At 35.9% G+C, this 26874-nt stretch overlaps 1 protein-coding gene across 9 annotated transcripts in view; it reads right to left on the bottom strand.

Annotated features, from left to right (window-relative positions):
* The window catches only part of cnc (NFE2 like bZIP transcription factor cap-n-collar), a 108363-nt gene that overhangs the window by 48124 nt on the left and 33365 nt on the right, over positions 1 to 26874 (bottom strand). For all 9 annotated transcript variants that reach the window (XM_015334140.2, XM_089178287.1, XM_015333880.2 and 6 more), the window contains 2 exons: positions 21560 to 21733; positions 13637 to 13721 (listed from right to left, as the gene is read on the bottom strand). In XM_015334140.2, coding sequence (XP_015189626.2) covers positions 13637 to 13721; positions 21560 to 21733 — 259 coding nt within the window. The remainder of the gene's footprint in view (positions 1 to 13636; positions 13722 to 21559; positions 21734 to 26874) is intronic.

The raw sequence follows: 26874 nt of genomic DNA, 5'->3' as shown, positions 1-26874 counted from the left end.
TAATCCGTGCCTTCTTCTTCTTCTATCACAATAAAAATACACCAACAATCCTAATGATTTGTCGTAATGATAAAACGATAAGAACAATTGAACAACACGATTTATTATCACAAATCGTTGATATTTGATGTTTCGCATCGAATATTGCATATATTGTTGTAAATCATAACGACGAATCGTAATCTTACGAATAATATGAAGATTTCGATGCAGGCACAGCATGGAGTCGACTGATAGACTATCGCGTACCGAGGCATTGCCTAACCACGGGGCCCGTTCGCGAGAGTATCGTGCCGAGGCATGGGCTCTGCCGTGAAAAAAAAACGGACCAATCACGACGGGGTTGGCTGTTATTCCAATATGGCTGCCAGACAATGCCGTGCCGCTACGGGGCGGCAGGAGAATGGGTGGGACGGGGGGTGGGGAGTTGGTTGGTTAGGATCGACTGAGGGCACGAGAGAACGAGAGAGATAGAGTGAGAGGGAGGAAAGGAAGGAGTGATAGGGAAGAGAGGGCGAGAAGAGGATGAGGAGGAAGAGGAGGAGGAGGAGAGAAGGTCTCTACCCATAATGCCATTCTACGGGCTCCCCACTGCGAGTAGTATAGGGAAGCAGCGTATACCGTGGTGGCTTGGGATCTCAAGGAAAAGGCATAGAGCGCGGCGCCACGGCCTCGGTCAGGGGTGCATCTTGCCTCGCCATTGCCCCGAGTCATCATCATCTTTCCTTCTTTTGCCATAATACAACAACCCCTTTAGACAACTACCATTACCTACTTTCTTCTTCTATCGTCACAATCTTTAGGATTTCTTTAACACTTTTATCGTTAAATTGCTTCGATTTTTACACGTATTTACAGGTACTAATAAAAATAACGGGGCTTATTTTATAAATTGATTTACTTCTTCATGTACTATACCGATTGAATTTCTTAAGTAGAGAGAGAGAGAGAAAGATAGAGAAATAATAATCAAGAACTAATGCACTTTTGAAAATTGATGCAATTTAAACTTATTAAATGTCTTTATCATGATCGTTCCAATGGTACTTATGTTTAATACTTGATGTCTCGTAGTCAATGCAAACGGGTCAAGTGTAGTATAGTATAGTGTATGTATGTATGTTGGTGAAATTTGATGAATGAATATATGCTTTAGTATAATCAAGCTACTTACTTACTTACTAAACTTCGATTATTCGATTACCACAAGGTGATATTGTTTTTCATACGTTCAATATAAACACACAAGTGTATCTACTCGTAAGGTATCCACACAGTGACTAGCGATTCTTAAAGTCAGATGGGCAATACTCCTCTCTTTCTACCGGAAGATAAAGATTGTAAACCACTGCCGGTTAGAGATACTATCTAAATCCTGTCAAATGCTTACCTTTTTTCCTTGATACCTTTTATTCTTACGTCGTCGCTCTGATTCGGATATATCTTTTCGGGATTCATAGAGATCGGATTAATTGACGAGTTATAATGAACGTCTAAGAACAATTTTATAACTGTTAGCAATAACGATGCTAAAATATCAAACATTTTCCAACTTATAATATTAATTAATAAAAATAACTAAAAATCGTGTATATATTTGCTTTATCATTATTGGACACCCTCGATCATCCAAGATTATATCTGTACACAATCATTTGACGTAAAAGTTATGATGCGTTGTATTTGTCATGAAACGTAAGAAAATACATAACAGGATCAAACTTCAATTTTGTCGAACAATTCTCTTTACCGTTCGCCAACCTTAATTATGTTGAAACGCGAATACGTACAAAAAAAAAAAAAAAAGATTGAATAAAAGAGAAAAAGGAGAGAACAGAAGAGAGATTTTCAAAGCTATTGAATAGTGCGTACCTATACAGTATTGAAAACACTGATTTATTTAGCAATAAGTGCAAATCACTGTATACCCCAAAGCTCATGCACTATACAGATTGAGAAAGACAGACAGACAGACAGACAGACAGAGAGAGAGAGAGAGATAGGAGAGCATTGCCATGAGCGAAATACGAGCACCAACAAAAGTGTAACGTAACAATGCGTGCTCGATCTTCTGGAACCGTCGTGGAAGAACAGAGAACGTAGTCCTGGGACACCCTGTGTACGCGATAAATAATAGTAGCTGCATGAACTTGTGCTTTTCCAGCATTGTACCCGGGTCTCGCTACGCCGCCATCCGATACGATCGTGCTCTTTGACTTCTACTTCTTCTTCTACTTCTACTTCTAGATTCTACTTTTTCTTTATTTTCTAAAACCCCCCCCCTTCCTCCCACTTTTTTTTCTCAAACTTTATCCCCGATTCTCATCATTTCCTTACCAGAGGACTTATATTATGGGACTTTGAAATAACCAAACGGGATTTGTCGACCGTCGGAAACGACGAATCCTATTATCTCGTCTTTGTCCTCGTATACTTGAATAAGAAAAAAAAAAAAAAAAAAAGGGGGGAAAAAAATTTATACAAAATGCCGTTTTTCCTCTGAGATAAAATGAATCTACCGAATAATATAATTCACGATGTGAGATTCTTTCGCGAAAGCAAAGACTTTCTTGGGAACGTAATATAATTTTTGTTCTTTCTCTCCTCCGTATCGTGTCTCCTTCTTTACCCCCCCCCCCCCCACCCCCGCCCCACCCCACCCCCCACATCTCAGCCCACCCCTCTCACGGTAGTTGAGAATTAACGAGGCGAAAGTATTGCGTTTGTATGCTTTCTCGCGTGTAAATAAATGTGCGCAATGAGGAAAAATCATAATCGAGATTACTTTGAAAATACACCAAGTAGTAACATACACAAGAGAGAAGGTGTGTGTATTGGAATAAATGAAAAATGATAAAACGTAATATCAATCGAAGATAAATTTCAACGTTTTGAGACGTAACAACGATATGGCTATTATTGCTACATAATAACTATGATCCTATCTTTAGCGATTACTAATATCTACAATTAAAATTATCTTTTCTTTTTTTTGTTTTTTTTTGTTTCGAAGGTCAATAGACGATCATTTATCATCACGGTAGAAAACATCATCACGAGAGAGAGAGAGAGAAAAGAGAGAGAAAAATAAATCGTACGTATATATTTTCCAGTTAATACTGACGTTCTTTCGAATAAGAATCAAAGGTATCGACTAAGTATCGAGAGGTAAGTATCTCTCTCTCTCTCTCTCTCTCTCTCTCACTCTTTGTCGGTGTAATCGAGTGGTAACACAATTAAAAGTAGTAATAGACGTTGAAAAACGTCCGGTCATCGTACGGGCAACGGCCGTGGTGGCCGATGTCGCAGCTTTCTAGCGGTCTAACATAAGCGGATTTGTTAATACGCATCGTTTTTGAATTGTGTGTAGTGGTAGGTAGGTAGGTAGGTACGCTTCGTTGACCGTGAAACCGTACGATGAATTTTTGATTTAAATAATCGTGTCATTATTTTTTTTTTCTTCTCTATTAAAAACGCGATACTAATCAGTTTCTTCGTATTTGTATGTTGTGTTGTGTTGTTTGTTTGTTTGTTTGTTTCTAGTTGTAAGATTAACCTAAGACTTAACGGTGTGAAGATGAGACTAAATAAAATGTGTATGTGTATGTGTGTGTGTGTGAGAGAGAGAATAATGAAGAAAAGAAGAATAAGAATGAGAAGAAGAAGAAGAAGAAGAAGAAGAAAAAGAAGAAGGTATCGGTGAAGTGTAATAAAAACGGGGTCAGAAAACCAGCTCACACCTCGTACGAGGTTGTTACGAGTCATTCACGATCTCGTGGACGCCGCCGTCAATGAGCATTGTTGCCGCCTCATAGTATGACGCTTCGGTCTTCGTGTTTAGGTTGCACTTTTCGATGGCCACGCGTCTGTCCATGACGGAGAGGAAGCAACCGGTAGTCAAGTCATGCTTAGAAGGTGCATTTTTTACATTTCGACTACCGAAAAGTTCGAAGCAAGTTAGACCTTCCCTGTTAGTCTCTTTCGGTCTGGAAATCGAAACGAATCGTTCAGTCTCTAGGTTCCTTTCCTTCGTTTCATACTTTAGACAACAAATTGTCTTCTAACGTGATAAAAATATCATGGATATAATAACTTTAATCGTAAATTTGTGGTAATGTTATTAACGTGAACAAAAAATAATAAGTTAGTTTATCGTGTAACCTTGAGTATATGTATCACATCTAATAAAGCTTCGGAATTTATAGGATGTGAAAAGATTAAGAAGAAGGGCGAGGTCGTATAAGGCAAGTACGCGTTAACTACAACTTAGAAGAACTTCTTCTTTAAAGTTTCTTCCTATTTGTGATACGATCTCAACTTGGTACGAAACGACGTACCCAAGTAGCTGCTGTTGCTGCTGTTGTTGCTGCTGCTACTACTACTTCTGGTGGTGCTGGTACTTATACTGATAGTGCCTCTTACGACGTGTTCTTTACGAGATCCTACGATCTTGATCTCTTTCTCTCTCCCTCTCTCCCTCTTTCTCAAAAACTCGGCAAAAATAATGAGGGGAACACGTTAAGTGAAGTTAGTGTTCTATGTGTGTGATTCCTTTGACTACCACGTTAAGATTCTTCGAGATAATACAAAATGTGTTGACCCTGAAGTGAATGAAAAAAAAAAAAAAAAAAAAAAAAAAAACAGAAAATTATGATCTAAAAACAGTTCCCAGTGCGAATGTAAATTCATTTTATTTTCTCACAAAATGTATGAATCAAGTCTAGAAGATTAAAAAAAAAAAAAAAAAAAAAAAAAAACAAGAAAAATCTCGTCTGACCGATCAAAGAAGACGCATAACCAACTTACTGCGTCACATCTGATATCAAAATTTGTAACCTACATTTTTACGGCCCACATTCAAAAGGAACACTGTTAGTTCATGACCTCGGAAGTAGGTGTTGCAAGTTGTCGTGATGCATGAATTCGATGAAAACGGAATGAGACAGTAAAAGAGAAAGAGAGAGAGAGAGAGGGAGAGGGAGAGAAAGAAACGGAAGATAGGAACGATGCGAACCCTTTCAGATGACACAGATCAGATTTAAAATCAATTAATCTATAATATCGTATCTCGTTGTTCTTTGATAAATTCACATGTTACGAGTGATCATAAGTGAATCACAATCATAAAGAAAATAAATAAATTGTCATGACCGAAACACGCGACACGCATTACAATTTTTTTTATTTTTTTTTTTTATTTGCCAAAGCCTACTCTCTCTCTCTTTCTCTTTACGAGGATGCGTTCAGCAAGTGCTGATCGGCAGATTTCACACAAAGTTGAAACCCCGTCCGCAATTCTCTTCTGGTATCTTTTCGAATGCAAAAACGACCAACTCTTTTTTATGCGCTTGTTGTATGAGTGCTTGCGTGAGTATGTGTATGAGTGTGTATTGTTAAATATTAATCGACTAGAAAGGAATTTGCTTCGTAACGAAAAACAAAGTCCGCGAAGAGGTACTCAAATGAGAGAAAGAAAGCAAGAAAGAAAGAAAGAAAGAAAGAAAGAGATAGATAGAGAGAGAGAAAGAGAGAGGGAGAAAGTTTCTCAGGAAGGTGTTTCGTGGAAGGAGTAGGTTGGGAAAAAAGAACGATTGGATGCAATAATGATAGGTTGAAGGTTGTGTCTGGAGAGGGTGTCTAGAAAGGGCTAATGGTACTTGAAGTGACAGGTTGACCTCAAGGAACGCGTTCTGATACATATCTATCCTAAATCAACACGATCTCTGGCGAAGGAGCCTACCTTAGTGTCCTTAACTTCGTCTGTTGTTTATTTAATGTTTGGCTTTACATTATTCTCGAGTACTCGAATTTGTATTTTCGTACGAATGATCGAAAGAAAAGGTGTTATATGCGTCAACGTATATTAACGTGTACGTAGATTTATTTTTCAATACTCTCGCGATTAGAGATTTGTGTGACGTTAGAAAATTTGAAAGAAGAAAAATCAAATCTTGATTATTTTCACGTAACGATAATGATGATTATTATAACACATTTAGTCAAATGTTTGAAAGAAAATTGTAGTAGATGCCCTGAGTCAGGTAACAACCCTCGTCTACTACAACTTCGTCAGGAACTCCTCTCCATTGTGGCAAGAAATTCGAAAAGTTAAAAAGGCAGCCGAAGAGCAGAGAAGACGTGCCACTGATTTAACTTTTCATCGTTACTTGCCAACTGTCATCGTTCACCTTGTCATCGTTATATCTTCAACCCTAATATGAGTTTTATGGTAATGTTCTAATCCGATGATAGAGAAATACCAACATAAAGAAGAAGAAGAAGAAGAAGAAGAAGAAGAAGACCTCGAATCTTTTGATATTCATTCAAAAGGTAAATTCCAAATCTTTTGTCGATGGGAGACTAGAATATACTTTTTTTTTTTTTTATTAAAGTCACCTCGCGTAGTAACTTCTCCTTTAGGCACCATACTTTTGCCTAATTAAATTATTCCCTGAGCGACGTATTAGTAAACCGTGACTCTTGCTCGTCCAGTCTCTAAAGATGATTAATTTAACGTTACCATCACCGTTGGAATTCAGATCGATTGGTCGAAACGTTCCTTCTGCCTATGAGTTATTGCTTCTTGTGATTAATTATGTTCGCGACTAGGCAGCTAGCTAGCTAGCTAGCCGGTTAGCTGCGTCGCGCCATCATATTCCTAATCTCGATCGAAATTTCTTACCGCTTCTTGGAAAAGGAATTTTTCTTTTTCATAGACGACGACGACGACGACGACGACGTTGTTGCACGAATTCTGCTAATTTAAGTGTCAGCGTAATAAAAGAAAAAAAATAAACAAATAGAAAATATCCCTTTGGGAATTACTAGTGCATAGAAAAACCAGTTTGATATTTTATTATCGAACATTAGTTAAGACCTTGGGGGCTAACCGTATGCGGTCCTTGTTAGAAAAAGATAACAAAATGTTGTACGTACGTGCTTATTATTTCTTATCGAATACTTAATTTAAAAAACAAAAAAAGAAATTGAAATACGAATTTTGTATTTACGTAACACATTTGAGCTATCGTAATTTTCGAAGAAAATGAAAAAAAAAAAACAAAAAACCGAATTGACCAGCAACCGTAGCCGTCTATTTTAATCGTAGTAGCAGCTCGGAAGAGTGCCCTCCTGGATTCAGGACGAATCCGTGGCGTGCAACGAGCCACGATATGAGTAATGGTGCGTGCTCGTGTTATACAGAGGGTGGGTGGATATGGCAAGTCATGGCCCCGAGTATCCCTGTGAGCCCGTACACGGCACGCCATACCACCACGCCATACCACTACGCCAGGGCAGCTGCCCCCGACCCTGCCAGCAACTCGCGCAACCCCCATGGGGATTTCTGCTTGGTATAGTCGTACTAACATGGCGGAACACGTACGGCTCCAAATATTGATTCCAGTTCTCTCTCTCTCTCTCTCTCTCTCTCTCTCTCTCTTAGTTTCTCCCTAACAACGAGCCAAAAGAGAAAAGTTCCATCACTCTCGTTTGACCGGTCATCGCAAAATCAGAAAACACTGGACTACGCCACCACCACCACCACCACCCTTTGACGTCTCTAACAAGCACAAATTTAATGATACGATTAAGTATTACTTTTGGTAATACTTTCTCTAATCTACGATGACCAATAAGAAATATTCGAAACAAATGGATTTCCTTCTTTGGAAAAGTACAACGGCATATGGAATTTGGTGCGTTACGTCAAGTGGTAGAGGAACAACACCATGAATTTCAGTTTTTCGCGGTCGGCTCCGTTTCCAATTCCGAAAGCACCTCGAACGAAATTAGTCACGGCCGTTGCCACGCATTGCCGCAGTTGGATATTATTATTATTTATTTTTTTTTTTTTTTAATTCCCTTTTCTTTTCTTTTCATTTCTTTTCTTTTTTCCCCCCTCATTCCTCGAGTGTGAGGTGGTGGTACCAACTCGTAACGAATCGAAGCGGAAATTAAAATAGGACGCTACGTGGAAAAAAAGGTTCAACGTTCGATCGAAATAATGCATTTATTATCCATTTGTAATTTTTCTATCGAAAAAAAGAAAAAAAACGAAATATTTTTGTATGCATCGTAAAATTGTACGCTTACTTTTTTTCATTTTATTTTCTTCTTCTTTTTTTTCTTTTTTTTTTTTTTAAACCAACGTGTATTTGAACTTTAACGATCTCTTGCCGTCGATCATATCAAATAAATTGTTCCGAAGAAAGGAGAATCCGGCTAGGAACTTCGATCTTTTAAAACGATTAATTTTCGAGTGGAAATAAAAAAAAAAGAAAAATAGAAATAGAAATAGAGAGAGAGAGAGAGAGACAAAAAGTGAAAGCAAAAAAAAAGAGAAAAAGGGAGAGAAAGAGAGAGAGAGAGAAAAAAAAATGTTATGTCGAAGCGTCTGCGCGTACGCATGGCGGATGCGGCCATGCTTTCCAATACGATCTTCCCCCATAAGAGATTTCGTCCAACGCATGGATACGCAACGCGCCGCCTGCAACGCCCGCGCACGTGGCAGATGTCTCCTTTTACACAGTTCACGCATGCGTCCCTATAACCAACCCCTCGACCCCCTCCCTCCCTCCCTCCCTCCCTCAACCATCACCGCTCCCCCTCCCCTCCCCCACCACTTCTATACTTCACACATAAGAGTATTCTCCTATATATTCGAGTACCCGTATCGAACGATGATGACCATTTTTTTGCCTCCCCTTGCGATTCTTTTTATTATTTTTTTTTTTAATTCTTTTTTAAATTCTCTCTTTTCGTCTTTTCAAAGATCTCATATGAAAAAAAAAAAAGAAAAAAAAAATAAGAAAATTTACTCCGACAAAGAGGAGACTCCCCCCTTGTTTGTGTGTGAGTGTGTGTGTGTGAGATCGTTCATCGAGGACATTCGAAAACCTTTCGCCAAGATTCTAACGTTCAAAGTTTACGAAGATAACGTCGAAGGAAGGCGGAGTCGAACAAATCGAACGCCCATTATACGATTTCCTCGTACCTCGATTCTCAGCCAACAACAATCGATTTTACTATCATCGATAGGTAATAACGAGGCTTGCTGACAATGAATATGGGATTTTAAAATCATCGTGAGATTTACATCGAAATATATACAACAGTGGAATCTCGTGATTTGCGAACAAATATATATTTTCATTCGTAAAAAAAAATGTGCTCGTAATTCACAGCACACACCACCATACTGATATAATCAAAGCAAATTTCGTCATTAGAAATAGATAATGTGACAAATCGGATAGATAAAACGTTTCGCAATTAGATTTTTATTCATATATGAATATAATATAAAAAAAAATATTAATAATAAGTAAAAAGTGATGAAACAAGTTTTAATCCGTACTTTACTTACTAATACAAATAACACTTGTTGTCTGTCGTACTCTACACGTATTGCAAGAGACATCGTGGTCTTTATTATCAAATCAACATTTTGTTGTTGTTGTTTTTTTTCTTCATCTCGTTTTGTCGAATACTCGCAATACAAGGTTTCATTTGATATCCTTAATAATAAATTCCAACGAATATAATCTCGGATATATTTTTGTCGTTTTTATCGTTCCATTGAAAATGATTTACTTTTTTTATTTTGTTTGTTTTTTTTTCTTCTTGACTTGATTTAAAAAAGAAAATCACTAAAGGTGATTTTCACACAACGATAATCGTAAAAATGAATTTGATTATAAAGTTTATTTCATTGGCGCACCCAAATGCGCTAATATAGCGTTCTTGAGAAAAGACAATGCTATGATAATTTATTCAACGTCTATAAACTTTTAACAACTGGACCGCGTGTAATCCATCATGCTTCGTCAAATTGGTACAAGCACCTAGCACGATGATAATCCTTCTTACCTTTCCTCGCATGTTTTTTTTTTATCATCATCTATTTTCTTCTTCAATGAATTATGTTCTTTCTTTATTTATTTATTTATTTTTTCCTCTTTCTTGTTCTTTGCTGTTTTCCGTCTCGTCGATAGATCGCGATCAGCACGAGAAATTCATTTTTATTCGTACGCTTTAGATATAATCGCGATCCAACAATTTCTCTGAACAATTTCATCGAACACGAATAAAATTAAATTAAAAAAAAAACAAAAAGAAATAAATAAAACGTATTATATAATTTACAATTAATCTTATCAATTCTGTTTAAGAATAAATTATCCTATATATATACATATATATATTATTTAATAACAAAATTATAACGATTCTATTTTCCTTTCTCTTCATTCTCATAACCATTACGTAGTGTACCGATTAAATCTTTATCAAAAAAAAAATAGAAAAAAAATAGAAAAAAAATTTCTAATGGCCACCATACACCTTTCGTTTCCTTTTTTCTCTCTCCTTTGTCGAAAGAATAACATATAAAAAAAATAGGAAAAATGTAAAAAAAAGTATATTCTAGGGTGGACTAACAAGAACTAACAAGAAACCAAGCAAGCAAACAGGAACAGGCGTTGGTATAGTAGAAACAGTGTGTGTATTTCCTTCGAGGTCCCGCCATCTTGCCGGCGACTTTTTAGATCTCCATTTTCTCTCGATAAATCTGAGTAGAGAAACAGGGACTACGGGACGGGCAAAGAAATCGAGTGGCTTTTGTGTATATCAGTCGCCCCGGCTCATTAATCACACGCGCCGTACGTCGAATAGGCTCGAGTCGATCGACGACGAGATAGCCGCGTAATGAGCTTCGTTGCTCTCTCTCTTTCTCTTTCTTTCTTTCTTTATTTCTTTATTTATTTCGATCTCCTTCGATCCTTTTCCTCTGTTCGACCAATAGAAAGAACTTATTATATTGCTCGAATCGAATCGCGGAGCAGCTTCATCGAACTCCTTGCACACGGTCCAACAGTTCTCTTTCTTTCTTTCTTTCTTTCTTCTTATATTCTTATCATTATTATTATTGTTATTATTATTATTATTTTATAATTGTGATTATAATTATTATTATTATTATTATTCGAAAAACTTTTACTGACTGCTTCGATTACCATACATACTATTTATAACATACCGTACCACTAGGCTTTAGCATTTAATTTCCGTAAACGTTAACGCGATTACACGGATACGGTATATACTATGTTGAATATTATATATATATATATATAGATAGATGGATTGATAAAATCAACGACAAAGAATTCAACGACGTTAATTATGCAATTATCGTCGATAAAACGGGACCCCTATGCAAGAGGCTAATTATTTGCCGCTGTTGGCTAAAATTGTCGTTCTATTGGAATTTTAGTTAGTTATCGGAACACTGTAAGAATAAAAATTAACAAAAAAAAAAAAAAAAAAAAAATTTGTATAGACAAGAAGACGAATGATACGATGATCTTTGATAATAATTTGTTGAATTTATAACATACGTATTGTTTTGTATTTGAAGTCAGAAAAATCTGTAATATAAAAAGAAATTATGATACTAAACGATAATTATATTATAAACTTTTGTAGTACGTTGAAATGTGAGGAAAAATTAATTAAAAAAAAAAACATTTTTCGAACAAACAATAGAAAGATAAAGATAAAAAAATATATATATATATAGAAAGAAATATGGTCATTAAGATAATTACATTAATATTTGCTTTAAATTGGAATACAAGTGAAAAGTAAAATTCATAAAAAAATTTATACGAAGAAACGAGAGAAAGATTGAAACAAACAAGCAAATAAAATAAAATAAATTATTAAAAAAAAAAAAAAAAAAAGAAGAAAGAAAGAAAGAGAAACGAAGAGGATCCTCGTAAATTGCCTCGACGTTTGAGTCTTCTAAAGGAGAAGGGAAGAGAGTGGGTTCACGGTGAAACGAGCACGCTCGCTTCAACGCAAAGTAATTAAATGCAAAGGCAAAGGAGGAGAAGTGTGTGGAAGGGAGTTGAAGAAGGGCCTAGCCAACTCGAGACTCGAGAACGAAGAGAGACATAAGAAGGAACAGGGAAGAAGAAGAGAAGAAGAAGTAGAAGAAGAAGAAGAAGAAGAAGAAGAAGAAGTGAAGGAGGAGGGGAGAAAGGTAGCGAGGGCGTTCCTGATGCCACTCCCCGACTTCTTGGACTCCTCCGGAACTGGTACCTGCCTGGCAAAGCCCGTCGTTATCCTACCTGAATAAAGTGCAGTCCCTTCGATCCAAGTACCAACTCTCTCACACACACACACACACACATATACAGTGTGTGCTTCTCATACTTTCTTACTTTCTCATACTTTCTTACTTTCTCATACTCATACTTCCTTCTGATACTTTCTTACTTTATTTATTTTTCTTTTTCATATATGTGTTACGTGTCCGAGTTGCGACAACGTCCATTCGTATTTTCTCAGTCGAATTTACAAAAAAACACGTCTGTCAACATAGATATTTTTCCCTCCAAATTTCTTACCTTCGTACAATGCACTCTTCGTAATTGCGATGCCAGGTAATATCAAGAAGTATAGGTGACTTTTGGAAAGTCGCGTTATATATATATATATATATATATATATATATATATATATATATATATATACGATTAAATTAAATCATTTCAATAAAATCGAATTTTGTTTGAAATCTGTTTAAAACGTTTGATCAAATGTTGTTTACGTCTCGAACGAAATTAATAATAAATTAATGCGAATCTAACATTTAAATTCTAGTAGAATTACGACAGACAACGTGGGGGAAACAAAAAATATATATATATATATAAAATAAATAACTATACGCATTCCCTCGTTGATACGTAACTAAAGTTCGTATTATTTCTTAGGTGAAATGTTTGTCAAATTGATTGACACGTTCCGCGCTTTTATCAAATGTCAAAGTTTCTTTCTCTTTCTCTTAGGTTCGATCAAAAGTTTTTCGACATTCACAAGATAACATTGGTCGGTCGCGTTTATGGTAATTATAAGCGCGAAAGGTGCCGCCAGGTGCTCACTCATACGACTCGATGCTAAAATTGGTTCTTACAAATTGCCGCGTTAATTCGACACGGTCCGAGAATAAGCAGCCAACGAAGGACCAGCTTGTATTCAGCTGTTCGCTCGATGCACAAAGAAATCCAATGGGAGCGTGTACGGCGTTCCTGCACGTTTGATCGACTTCTTTAATTGGGAACTCTCGAGAAAGATAAATCGTTAAGTCGAAGTACAATTTTTTCCTTACGTCGAAAAATTGCTAACGTAAAGTAAGTGAGCAAGTAAGTAAGTAACATAAGTAAGTAAGTAAGTAAGTAAGTATATATATGACGTTATGAGTTATCAATCATTGCCAAAGATTAGCAAATCATTCTAAGAAGGGGTTGAATATTTTTTCAGTTAATTTTTTACCAAATATATATATGTATATAAGTTTTTATTTAATAGAAACCTATCCGATTTCACTAAATAATTGTAAGTTATATATAAACTAATATATAACTTATTTTATGTATAAAGAAATCATTCCAAGAGAGGGTTGAATAATATTTCAGTCAATTTTCTACATGTGCACAGATTGTTTAAGAGTGAAACGAGAAATTGAATAAAATCAAATTTAACGTTGATTGATTATAAAAAATAGATTATAAAAACAAGAAGAATATTAAACGACATTAAAATAAAGAAAAATCGAATGTCGACTCACCAGTTTCGAGATCCACGGTGTAATTGCGTCCAGCCCAAGGATCATCATCCTGTTGATGCTTTACCTCAACCCCCTCGGCATCTTCCTATAAATAATGTAGCTTCTAATGAAAAATTATATAGTCCTGGTATGCAGTAATAATTCTTAAAGGGTTCAAAAATGAAGAGGATAAAAAAATGGGGATTATCGCATTAAGCTCGGACATTGGTTCGAACACGGTTAGCAAGCAAGCTAGCTAGCTAACTATACCTATAGGTGTATCCTTATTAAACGTATATCTATATACCTACATACCACATACATGCTGTACGAACTCGTTAAATTATCTGGAAAATGAGGATAGAAGGAAGAGAACCGGTATAAACGATTAGCGTGGAATAATTAATCTACATTTTTCTCTTTTTTTCTCTTTCTATATCGGCCATCAAGGTGAACAAGCGATTAACAATTTACGAGCTTATAGCAACGAGATAGTTGATATTTTATTTATTTTATTATCGAAATAAGATATCTCAAGTAAATTTTAAAGAATTAAGAGAAGAAGAAAGAACAAAAGACAAGAGTGAAAGAGTGACAGAGAATTATCATTGATCTATATGATCGTGATGTGGTAGTCCTGCAACCATAAACGACAATAACGACGATTAGAAGAACGTGCCCGTTAAAAAGAAAGATAGAGATAGAAAAAGATAGAAAAAGAGAGAGAGAGAGAGAGAGAGAGAGAGAGAAAAGAACGAGAAAATATACGAAAGATAGAAAGAGAGGTAGTATTCAAGGACGATTTTCATATAGACGTCATAATCAAGTCCCAAGCGTGCAGAGGCAACTGTCGAGAAAGGAGCTAAGGGCGCGCGTATGCCCCGAACCAAAGGTCGATCATGGCGGCGCTATATACGAGAGCTGCACTGAAATGAGTTTAATGAAAACAGCATTATACTCCGATCATTAATCATAGAGAGCCTCTGATAGTGGCCATCCAACCACGCGCGTTCTTTCTCTCTTTCTCTTTTCTTTCTTCACCTTTCTTCTTCCTTTTTTCCTCTCTTTCTATCTTTCTTCATATATATATATATAAGCCCATCCCTCCCCCTCCCCACTCCATGGTTGTTCCATCTCATTCTCTTCTTTTTTCAAGCCTGCCCTCCCTCCCCTATCCCTCCTCTCTCGTTTTTCGTCTCTTTTTCACTCCGCGTGATGTATCGTCCGTTGAGTGCCGCGTTATTTCGGCCTCAGTGTTATGAATACAAAGTTCGATCCTCGAACACGACGTTCCCCCCTTTCCTTTTTACACCCTTCCCCTCTCCCTTCTCCTACTACTCCTTCTTCTTCTCTTTCTCTTTCTCCTCCTCATCTCATCCCTCTTATATTCACCCTCATTCTCGACTTTTCACGAAGCCAATCGAACGTTTGGAATTTATTCTCGAGACTCGAGTTTAAGATTGTATGTTTTTTTTTTATTATTATTATTATTATTATTTCGTTTATATATATATAGAAGATATTGCGTTTCTATACGTGGGAACAGATATAATAACAAAAAAAAAAAAAAAAAAAAAATAAATAAATAAAATGAAAAATGATCGTGATTCCGATTGATGATTTTCGGGGTGACATATTAATAAAATATTTCTTTTTTTCCCTTTTCGTGATTAATAAAAATTTTTTTTTCTTTTCTAAAGCAAACGACAATGGGGGTTGGGGGAACAAAATGAACTATAAAAAGAGAGAGAGAGAGAGAGAGAGAGAGGAGAAATAAATAAGGCAACGCGGTTCGATAACTCGTGATGACTTTTCACGATCATCGGTTCGAACTCGCAGCATCATCTTTTTCCAAGAGATACCTCGCGTCGTCTTTCGTTGGACGCGACAATGGAGGTCCTGTCATCGGTGCAGAGGAGGGCCAGCAGTATACTTCGCTGGCATAGCTCTCAATTAAGAAACTGTTACGAGTCCACTGGCAACATACAATCGTTTTACTCGTTTCTTAGTTATAGTCGTTGTTGTCAGTCGTTTTAGTCGAATCAGATCGAGATTTACGTGTGTTTCTCTGTGTGTGTGTGTGTGTGTGTGTGTATTTAGTGTATCAAACTCACCTCGATTTCTTCGAATAAATATAAAATCAATGTTCGGTATGGACATCGAATTGCAATGGTGTATTGAAACCTACCCACAACGATGATGATGGTGACGATGACGACCACAACGACAACGACGATTACAACGACGATGATCAAAGCGAGTCATCGTTCCGTGAAGCATTTGTATCTCGATACAAGCCCATAAACCATATACAAGCGATACACCAACCGATACTCCCATCATCCTTGTTATTGGCACCTTAATATCAATTCACCGACAAAGAAGACTTTATCTATACTACTAGTCAATTCGTTATTATTAACATCTATCTATGCGTATAATTTATTCATTTACATATTAAATCTATATCATTACAAAATTAAATTTATCCCATTTATTTATATGAAATATTTTATTAATAGAAAATTCGTGTAATATAGAATATTTCGTCAGTTTTGATCTATACGCAAGATCAAATTAATCCAAATGAAATCCTACGGTGATACGCCATTTTGTTCGGATATATATATTTCAGCCAGTGGAAACAATCGAGCAAGAACAGGACAAAAGATAGATAGAGGTTGAGGGTAGAAAAGGGCAAGGGGAGGGGGTAGAAAAAAGAGAGAAAGGAAGAGAGGCCAACCCACTTTGGTTTGCCAGACGCGTTTTCAATTTCCAGGACCATTAATACGACCCTTCGAATTCCCCCCCACTAGGATGCTCCAATCTCTTGGAGCCGTTGCGTATTTCTTTCTCCCTCTCTCTCTCGCACATCAGTTAAATCCCTGGCAGGACCAACCAGGGTTTCCCGTTCTACCACCACATCAGTTGCTGCTCTCGAAACGATCGAGGGGTGCTCCCTCTTGCTTCATGTCGAGGGATGCTGTACATCTATCATCTTGCTTGAACCCCGTCGATGCATCGTGCGAACAAATGAACGCTAGCCATTTTGATGGTTTTATGAATACATTTTAGGAGGGTTGCCCCTATATAGATAGATTGGGGTTATGCTTAGGTACGGGTAGAAAAGTGGAATGGGGATGGAAGTAAAGCGTTGTTTTCGAGATCCCCACTTCTCCTTCCTTCCTTCCTTCCTTCCTTCCTTTTTCTTTACCCCACCTTCACCCTCCTCCACCCACCTCCACTCCCCTTTTCTTGATCAAACTTCCTTTTCCTGGCTACTAGAAGTTCGTGTCTCCTTATCTTACTCTTTCTTTAGTTCTTTCATTTATTTTTGTTTGGGTTTGGAAAAAGATAGAAAGAAAGGGCTAGGGAGGAAGGGGGAAAAGAGAGAGAGAGAGAGAGAGAGAGAGAGAGAGAGATCGATACTAGGTCCATTTCGTAACGGAGCCGCTCTAATGGAGCCTGTCGCCGAGACGAATAAGAATCATTTAGATCTTACAACAACTTGTGAATTAAAAATTCGTCCGAGTCACTTTGAAAACCCTATGGATTTTATTTTGACGATACAACGGGTATTACTTGTCGAGTACTTTTTAACGATGGAAAGGAAAACCATTTCTTTGTCAAAACATACTCTCAACTCGTACTCATCATTAGTTCTTCTACTTGGTACAAATCAACAGGGATGGTAAGTATAAATGATCGATACAAATTTCTTTACTTTTACCGATATGTGTATATGTGTAAGTTATCGTTAAAAGCACAAAAAAAAAAGGAAAAAATTTCTTATGTGAATTCTATGAGATTGCTGATAAATAAATTTTTTTGAAATTATCTACATTTTATTTGGTAATAAATCTTGTATTAATTTCAATGAATTTTTGTTATTCTTTGAAGATCTTTGTTAAAAGTGTGGATATGAATACATGCATGTATCGATACTTTTAAAAGTTAAAACTTTAGATTTAAATAATATATTATTATAAAATGTATACACATAGTGTACTGTTATAATTATCGGCATATATTTGTTGACTCATGTAAAATATATAATGTTATATTAATACAAATGATTGATCAAGTTTTTTAAATCTTACGAAAATGTTGAAGTTGAATCGTTGAATTAATGATATATTTTTTTAAATATAAATCTTCTATACTATAGTCGACATCATTAGAAAAGATTATATAAATTTTATTCGAAATTATGCGAAACAGGTTTGTCTTTGTTTATAGTTAACGTAAAACTGATTTGTTAATATCGCATTAAAATATAAATATAAAACGTTTGATTTTCACGAATTTTTGTTATTCTTCAAAGACCTTCCCTTATATAGGGACATACATCCAGTAAGTAATTTATAAAGTGTGAGTAAATTTTAGATTATTATATATATAATTTTGTTTTAGATAATGTATCCCTACAATAACATAATATATACTTTTCTAACTTGTGTAAGATATAAATATGTTTAGTAAGAAGAAAACAATATTTGACATATTGTTTGTATGCAAAATTGTTAAAGGTTTAATTAATTTACTAGATAACACCAATCACTACTACTCTTTCAATATCCATCGAAAAATCTTTGAAACCATGATTCACCATATATCAAAATGCATCAAATCTCGTATAACTATTTTAACTGCATTAATAGAATATTTTTAAATGTAAATTCTCATCATCGATATATTGATATAATTAATCTTAATAATTTATAATAATATTAATTTCATATTCTTTCCCAACTTCGTTAACCTATCACTATATTAATAAATTGATTTATTCCTCAAAATAAACAAATAAATAAATAATTCTATATCAATTGCTTCCCCTCTAACTTAACTTCCCACATACCTAACAAACATATCTATTATTTAAATAATATAATAATCAACAAATTTCCTAATAATTTTAGAAGAGACATCATCTTTTAAAAGATACATTTCCATGCAATATAGTTAAAACAATCTCGAAAGTGTCTGACAATACCTGTCGACGAACTATACTATATATATATATATATATAACCAAAGAAAGGAGTATAAGCTTGTGAGATAAAGAAAGAAAAAAATGAATGAAAGAAAGAAAGAAAGAAATAAAGAAAGGAAGAAAGATGATTCTTCTTCTTTGTTCCCGAAGCTATGAACGCTCGCGGACGGCGTCTCGTATCGATCTGTCCGCTTTCGATCGGGATCGAGAAGGGCCCTCTCTCTCTCTCTCTCTCTCTCTCTCTCTCTCTCTCTTTCTCTCTCTCTCTTCCATGTATTATTGGACCTTCGAGAAGAAGGCGGCGTCGTGGTCCTCACAAAGGTAGAACTCGCTGGAACAATGCGATCTTCGCGGAGGAAGAACCGAAAGGTGGAGGATAAGAGATAGTAGAGACGACTCTTAGGAGAAAAGAAGAAGACCAAGAAAACGAAGAAGAAGAAGAAGACGAAGACGAAGACGAGTGCACGAAGAGATTGTGAAGAGAACGAATGAACGAAGGAGGATGGTGTAAGAGAGAAGGAAGGACAGAACCGTCGAGAAGTCTGATGAGCTACCCGCCCAGAACGTCGATGCAACGTCATTCTCGGTGACTATCCCTACGGATGTTAACTCGTCTTCTCTCTCTCTCTCTCTCTCTCTCTTTCTCTTTATGGGGCTCGCGGATACTCTTCTTAAATGCCCTTCCTATCCATCCACCGAAACGCGCGAGTCCTTGAACAACGATCTCGAGAAAACGAATAGAACACGGCTAACACATCACCAATACATATCTAACCGATTCGAACCTAACATGTGTTTCTATATATTGAATTATACACACTATCGACTAAAAGTTTCTAATCTCTTTTTATATGTATTGTATATATAAGCCGTTTGTTTTGAAAGTTGTGTAAAATCCATTTTCCACAAATAATAATCCAAGTCAGTTACCTTAACCTTTTAGGTAGGCACACCTGAATGTTGCGCTGTACGGCAAGGTTCAACGATAAAACTACGATGCGTGACGAACAATGGTTGGTTCTCTACACGAATACATTTTAATAAAGTTTTTCATGATTAAATTATAATTTTTCTCATAGAAATGATACTCACACACACACACACACATATACTTTAACTTACAAGGAGAGTTCATACAGCTTGTTATTTTAAAACGTTTATAAAAGTTTGTAACATGAAAGTTTGCTGGTTGAATGAAATGATAAAAAAGTTGATTTGGAAGGTGACGTAAGTTAAATCATAGTCATTGAAAAAAAATAAAAAAAAAAACATTATTTCTCAAATAATATTAATTATGCTAATTAGGATGATAAATTGGACACTTTTCGAAATTCATTTGTAAGAAAAAATGAATTAGATTAGATTAGGATTTATTGAAAAATACTCTCGAGTATATATACTACGTTTTAAATAATGTAAATCACGAAGGAAAATTCCCCGTGTGATATTGGGAACATAATATTATAAATATTAAATGACGGAAACTACGAATTTATGGACGAATAATTATTCGTGCCATTTTTCATGAAGATAAGATAACCGATCGATACGGTTTTGAAAATATTATATACAAAAGATTATATCCGATCACGACACGTACTCTTGTATATATATACTTTCGTGCCTAATCTTTTTTGGTGCCTGCTGGACATGGCTACACCCTCATTGAACTTTCTGCCAACTTATAATCTCCTTTTCTATATTTTGTTTCTTCTTCTTCTTCTTCTTCTAGGACTATAAGTGCCCTTTGACAAATTATCGATCAACGGAAATATACCCCAATAATTTATCATAGAAATTTCATTTTATTTACCAATTATTACCAAAGAAGAATATTCTTATCTATCGTAAGTGTCAATCTGTTAAAAAAAAACTTGGAATATTATCCTTAGAATATCAATTTATGATTATCAATAAAGAAAAAGTAATTCGAAAAATAAGAAAAAGAGAAAACGACAGAAACAAGAGGAGAAAGGAGAAACATGAAAAAAAAAAAAAAAAAAGTACTCTTGATATTCGATGGAATGCAAGATCTGAAGATTATGAAGAGATAGGCCACCCCGAATACCAAATTCCAAAGTTGTTCGAGGCTCGACTGGTGTGTTATCTTTGTTTGATGTCTACTATGTCTACTTTCAGAATGATATAGATCTACCGACACGGATCGTTTGTTTCGTGTAATCATACTCATCGAACAACACATAATACAGATCAATAATGAACAAGTATTATTAATGAGATATCGAATCATTACTTTAAATACCTTTTCTCTTGATTTTTCTTATTTTTTTTTTTTTTTTTTGAGAAATATGCTTCGAAATCGTTTCTTTCAATCTCAACGTCAAATTACTATACTAAGTGTACTTTGCTATAGAACATAAAATACAATTTCCAATAAGAGGACGAAAAATCAAACCGTCGTCGTGTCTCGCGTTCTCTTTTTTTAAACGAATAAAAATTCGCTACTTTCGCTCGTCCATATGCGATTAGTGATAAAGAAGAAGAAGAAGAAGAAAATGATGGCCGATGGGACATCAACGATCATTTTTTTTTCTTTCTGTTGGTTGTGTCTCTTTATTTCTTTCTTTCTCTTTCTCCATATATATATATGTGTGTGTGTGTGTCTATAATATGCGAGAGCGTGTGAAAAGCCCCTCGGCCATCGGAGAAAGAAGAAAATATGTGGTCGCGCGCGAGAAAGCGGGAAGTCATTGGCTCAGGGAACGACGACGGAACAATGGTCCTTAATCGACGAATCGATAATTACGGCTTGGTTGGTTGGTTGGTTGGTTGGTTGGTACCTCCTCGACGTTGTTAAAATCGACAGGAGAAATCTCGGCACCCTTTGTGCATCGAACATTTTCGGATTGGGAAGAAAAAAAAAAGAAAAAGAAAAAGAAAATGTTACAAACTAACGTTAGACCTAAGGAATCACATTTAAAATTTACCTTTTGATTGGTTGCATTGATAGCTTCCAAAGCTTTAAGCTTTTCAATTTCATCTTCCGATTCTTTTTCGCAAGCTGTAGCTACTTTTTTCTTCGATGTTGTACTAGTCGGTTCTACCAAGGTAAAACCTAGATCCACGTCTTGTTTCCAAAGTACTTCGATCAGGTCCATGTCCTGGAACAGAAAAAAGAAAAAAAAAACAAAGGTCAAATCAACATTCATTTACATACTAATCAAATTTCGATGGTAGATGATATCGATTAGAATTTTTCTCCTAATATATTCATTTAACAGTATATAGTACGATATAAATTAATAGGTTCCACACATGGTACGAAACGATATGTTGTTCGATACCTGCAACCTCTCCTTCTATAAAGCCCTTTTGGAGTTTCATTTTTGTTGCGCACATCTCGGATGTGTGTGTCCCCTTGCAGGGAGTCCCATCGACGAGTACGTACAAAAGTGCATGATTAATGATAGTCGAGTATCGATGCATCTAAAAGTGGTATGTGTGTGAGAGAGAGAGAGAGAGAGATAGATAGAAAAGGATAGGAGGAGGGAAGATCGAAGAAAAGGACTCGAGAGAAGGGACCAATCACATGACGAGGCACAATCGTACGGGGCAGGCAGCTGGCCCCGTGACTTTTAATTGAACCAATTTCGTCAAATAACTTATCCAGCCTCGTTAACCAATCTACGAATTTTCTTCGCTAATCTAATACACGTTGCTACGTTTTCACATGTACCTTCTTTTCTCTCTCTTTATCTATTATAACTGTTCCTTTTTTGTACCGATTGATTGTCTTTTTGTAACACTTTTAACTGATGTGTTTTATAAGAATGAAATAGTTTATTATATTAGTATGATTGTGTTTCCGTTGATTGATATTATTCATTAGATCTATACAATAATTATATTATATTTAATAATTAAAGTTTTTATTTATTATATAATTTTTATTAATGTGATGACAAAATTCGAAACAATAATCAATAATTTTTACATTTATATTGACAAACACGTATATTCGTCCATAGCAGTCAAAGGGTTCAATTGGTTTACATATTCAAAAAAAAAAAGAAAAGGAATAGAAAAAGAAAAAGAAAACACGATAGAAGTGAAACCTTCAAAGAAAACCAAACTTCGAGACGTGAATATTTCGATATAATTGCATTGTAATACAGTGCCATCTATTGATAGAACCTTATATAAATAATTAAAATTGTGCTATGTGCTAAATTGGAAAAAATCACGTGAAATAAAATGAATTTCATTAAAAATAAGTTGAGCAGTTTTGGAATGATTAATGGACAAACATATTGTGACACTGAATTTTGTATTCATTAATTAATTAATTATTCGTTGTTTCATCGGTGGTTTCACGTTCTTTCGTTTCACGATTTTCAAATCACTCTGATTGTAAAGAAATTGTCACTTCAAAAATAATTGAAACGAACGTTTAGGTAATGGAAGGTGGTAATGTGTTTGCCATAAACACCGTTGAATTATTCCAGAGACATCACGTAAAAAAAAAAAGTAACAAAAGGAAATAGAAATAGAACTGTCTTCAATACAAAGAAAGAAAGGAAATCAAAAGGCTCGTTACGATTTCTTCGGAGAAACGTCCTGTACGAAAGAATATATACATATACGTACGAAGAACAGGTAACGGGGTACTGAATAGATAATTGAACGAGGAAGCGATTAGATTTGCCGATTCCTTCACGGTGGACAGGCGTAACAACTCGATCGTGGTCTGTTTAACATCGTCGGACGTTGCGTTGCGTTGCATTGCGTTACGTTGCGTTCCCTTCCCTTCCCTTCCCTTCTCCGACGTTTATTTGTATTTTCTTCTCCCGCTATCTAAGAAGAAATTTCACTGTGCGAAGGGGATAATTGTACGGAAGAAGGTGGAAGAAATTGGAAAGAGAAAACGAGAGAAAACGAAAAAAAGAAAAAAAAAAAAAAGGAAGATTCAAGAAGGAAGTTTAATACTCTCTCGATGGACAAATCTGATAAATCGTAACAAATTAATTTTATGTGACAATTTCTTGCCAGAAGTATCATTATTTGAAATAAATTACAGGAAGTTGTGTTAACTTTGACAAAAAGCATTTCTTAATTCGTTTTTTTTTTTTTTTTTTTTTTTTTTTAATTGAAAACTTCTTTAGAATAGAATAGGGAGTGATTTGAAACAAGTGAAACGTCGGCGGCAATGTAACGGAGCGGTGGGCGGCTATGTAAAGGCCACGATACTAAATAAGAAGAGAAGAAATAAAAAAACATGTGTGCAGATCACACGTGTGTGTTAGAAGTGAAATCCTTTTAAAAAAACTTCAAATTGAGAACTTGCTTTTACTGTGTAATAATGTTATGTATTATATGTCAATAAAATGTAAAGTTAATTTTTCAATGTGATAACAATATTATAATAATAATATTATAACAAATAAATCTTCTACAATTTTCTTACTGTTGATACTGTGCATTCGTCTCATTCTTTCGAAATTTAATATTTTCAAGGTTTCACTTCTAACACGTGTGATCTGCACACATGATATTTTTTTGTTATACATCTTATATATCTTATTTAAGTATAAATTAACAGTATAGGTATTTTATTATTATAATATAAAATAAATCGCGTGGAATGAATTTTTCTAAATATCTTTTTCCCCCCCCCTTGTTTTCAGACATACATCCGTTGTCATAATTACTGACACAATTATCAAAAACAGATATCGTGTTTGATTAAATATCATTTTATCTATAAGATGACACCTTGAGAATCTTACCGAGATGACGGATAAGTTTCTACTTTGATCAAGCGAGCGTACCTTTTCAAAGCTGTTTTCGGCGAGCGTGTAATTCGACGAGCGAGGAAAGAAATGGAGAAGGTGGGGGATAGAGAGTGAGTTAGGGTGAAAGAAAAAGAAGCAAAAGAAGAAGAAGAAGAAGAAGAAGAAGAAGTAGAAAAAAACAGAAAGAAAAAGAAAACGAAGGAGAAGAAGAAGAAGAAGAAGAGACCGTGGCGTGGGTGTGCGTACAAAGTCGGCCATGTTGGGAAGACACAGCGGGATATCCGCCGCGCCCACAGTTATCTTCCTTCTCTCTCTTCCTCCACCTCCCTCACCCCATCCCAACCCCATACTCGAGACCCCTCTTTTTCTCTTTTCTTATTCTCCCTTCGCTTCTCCTTCGCGTTTTACTTCACCTATCAATTCCCCACCCCTTCTTTACGCGCATACACACTAATACACGTATTCCCCCTTTGCCCCCCCCCCTTCCCCCCCAATTTGATTAGAACCATACGATTTTCATAATAAAAACATGAAACCTTTCAATCCTAATCGACTGAATAATCACGATGGAAAAGTGTAATTTTCGATCAGGGGGATATTGTAACGTGTTAATCATGAAAAAAAAGAAAAGAAAAGAAAAGAATAAAAAAAAAAATAGACAATAGTTACACGTTCGTGCATCGGTGTCGATGGCATGTAAAAAAAAGAAAGAGAAAGAGAATGAGAAAGAGAGAGAGAGAGATAGAAAAAGAGACAAAGAGGCGTCGTTAACGGGCGGCACGAAAAGAAAAGGCGCGGAAGAAGAAGGTGTATCTGTGGATCAGCAATTACACGCGGTTGTCTGGTAATGGCCGACGAGTGTTTATCTAAAATCTCTCGTCCCTTCTTATTCGTCGGGATTGTATTGGACGTGTCGTTCGTTTCTCTGTCCCGTCGTCATTTATACTACACGCTCGAGATTCGATATGCCGATCTCTTTGCTGTACGCACTCTCTCTCTCTCTCTCTCTCTCTCTCTTTGTCTCTCTCTCTCATTTTTATCGTTAACCACTTCTTATCTTTCGACAAAATTTGCTGGGATTGTTTCTTTCGGTCGATATACAAATGCTGCTGCTGATGCTGCACCAGTGTTAACAGAACAAGATAGAGAGAGAGAGAGAGAGAGAGAGAGAGAGAGAGAGAGAAAGAAATATATATAATGAGAAAGAAGGACGAGCATAGGCTTCTGACTTCATGCTATCACTGACACTTTGAATGACTTAGCGATTTGGTTATTCTGGTAGTCCCCGAGAGAGTAAAGTGTTCGTGTGTGCTTGCTTTTAAACGAATATAAACTTAGTGGCATGGAAACGGCATTCTTTCTATATACGAGATTAAACGAGATTTAAGTTTGACCAACGAATTACGCCATTTATTTATTAATTCAACTGTACATTTGAAAATAGAAAAAATGAAAAGAGATTGCAAAAAGGGGAGAAAAAAACATACACACACACACACACACACAAATAATCTAACTCTTAAAAAAGTATTCGTATAATATAATAAAATATTTCACATTAGTGATAAATGATCGTGTTAGGTGTCAATAGAATTCAATGTAAAACTTCTATTTCCTTGGGATATTTATTTTTATAATACATGGTGTTTTCATATGTTCGAAATAATAATGGTATAAAGTATGTATGTATGTATGTTCCCCCCTTGCCGACAAACGCGCGGCACTATTATTACAAATCCGGAATTGAAAACGCGGAACGAGAGTAGGTATATAGGAATGCATCATGTGGACGATTTAAAAATATGTGAGTGTGTGTGTACCCACCCCCCCCCCCGCCCCCCCCCCCCCGAACGAAAGAAAGTTTGACGAAAAGTCATCGTCATTCCGCATTAAGCCAAACGTTTTTATTTTTTATTTTTTTTTGTTGCATTTTCTCCCAAGTTAATCGCGAGACGATCTCCTTCGTAGAATCTTTCCATTTCCCCCCTCCCCCTCCCCCCGTCACTCCTCCTCCTCCTCCTCTTTATTTTTCTTTCTATCTCTCTTTGTCGGTGCAAAAAGTGTCGCGAGTAAATCGCTTTAATGAGGGACGATAGAAGGAGGAGGAGGAGGAGGAGGAGGAGGAGGACTTTGTGCACAGGCCTTTCTATTCCTTCACGCTGACTTCCTTTCAGGGACGACGATTGGAACGTTTGCGAGATGTACGGCGCCATGCATTAAGCTTCCTCTTACAGCAAATGTCCTTCTATATTTCTTTCTTTCTTTCTTTCTTTCTTCCTTTCTTCCTTTCTTTCTCTCTTTATCTCTCCTTTTGCATTTTTTGTTTTGTTTACATCGTACAATCGAGTGCACTCGTTTTCCATCGATTTGCATCCGATCGACCGTCTCGTTCGAAACGAATCGAATTTTACTCTCTCCCCCCCCTCCCCAATCCCTCTTCATCATCCTTCTCTTCTTCTTCCTCTTCTTCTTCTTCTTCTTCTTCTTCTTTTATTTTTGTCCCTTTTTTT

Source organism: Polistes dominula, unplaced genomic scaffold, assembly GCF_049000335.1.
Source record: "Polistes dominula isolate Pdom_NZ unplaced genomic scaffold, Pdom_raw_medaka contig_373, whole genome shotgun sequence".
NCBI lineage: Eukaryota > Metazoa > Arthropoda > Insecta > Hymenoptera > Vespidae > Polistes > Polistes dominula.
Note: the sequence above shows the minus strand (reverse complement) of the source record. Positions and strands in the feature narration are given on the sequence as shown.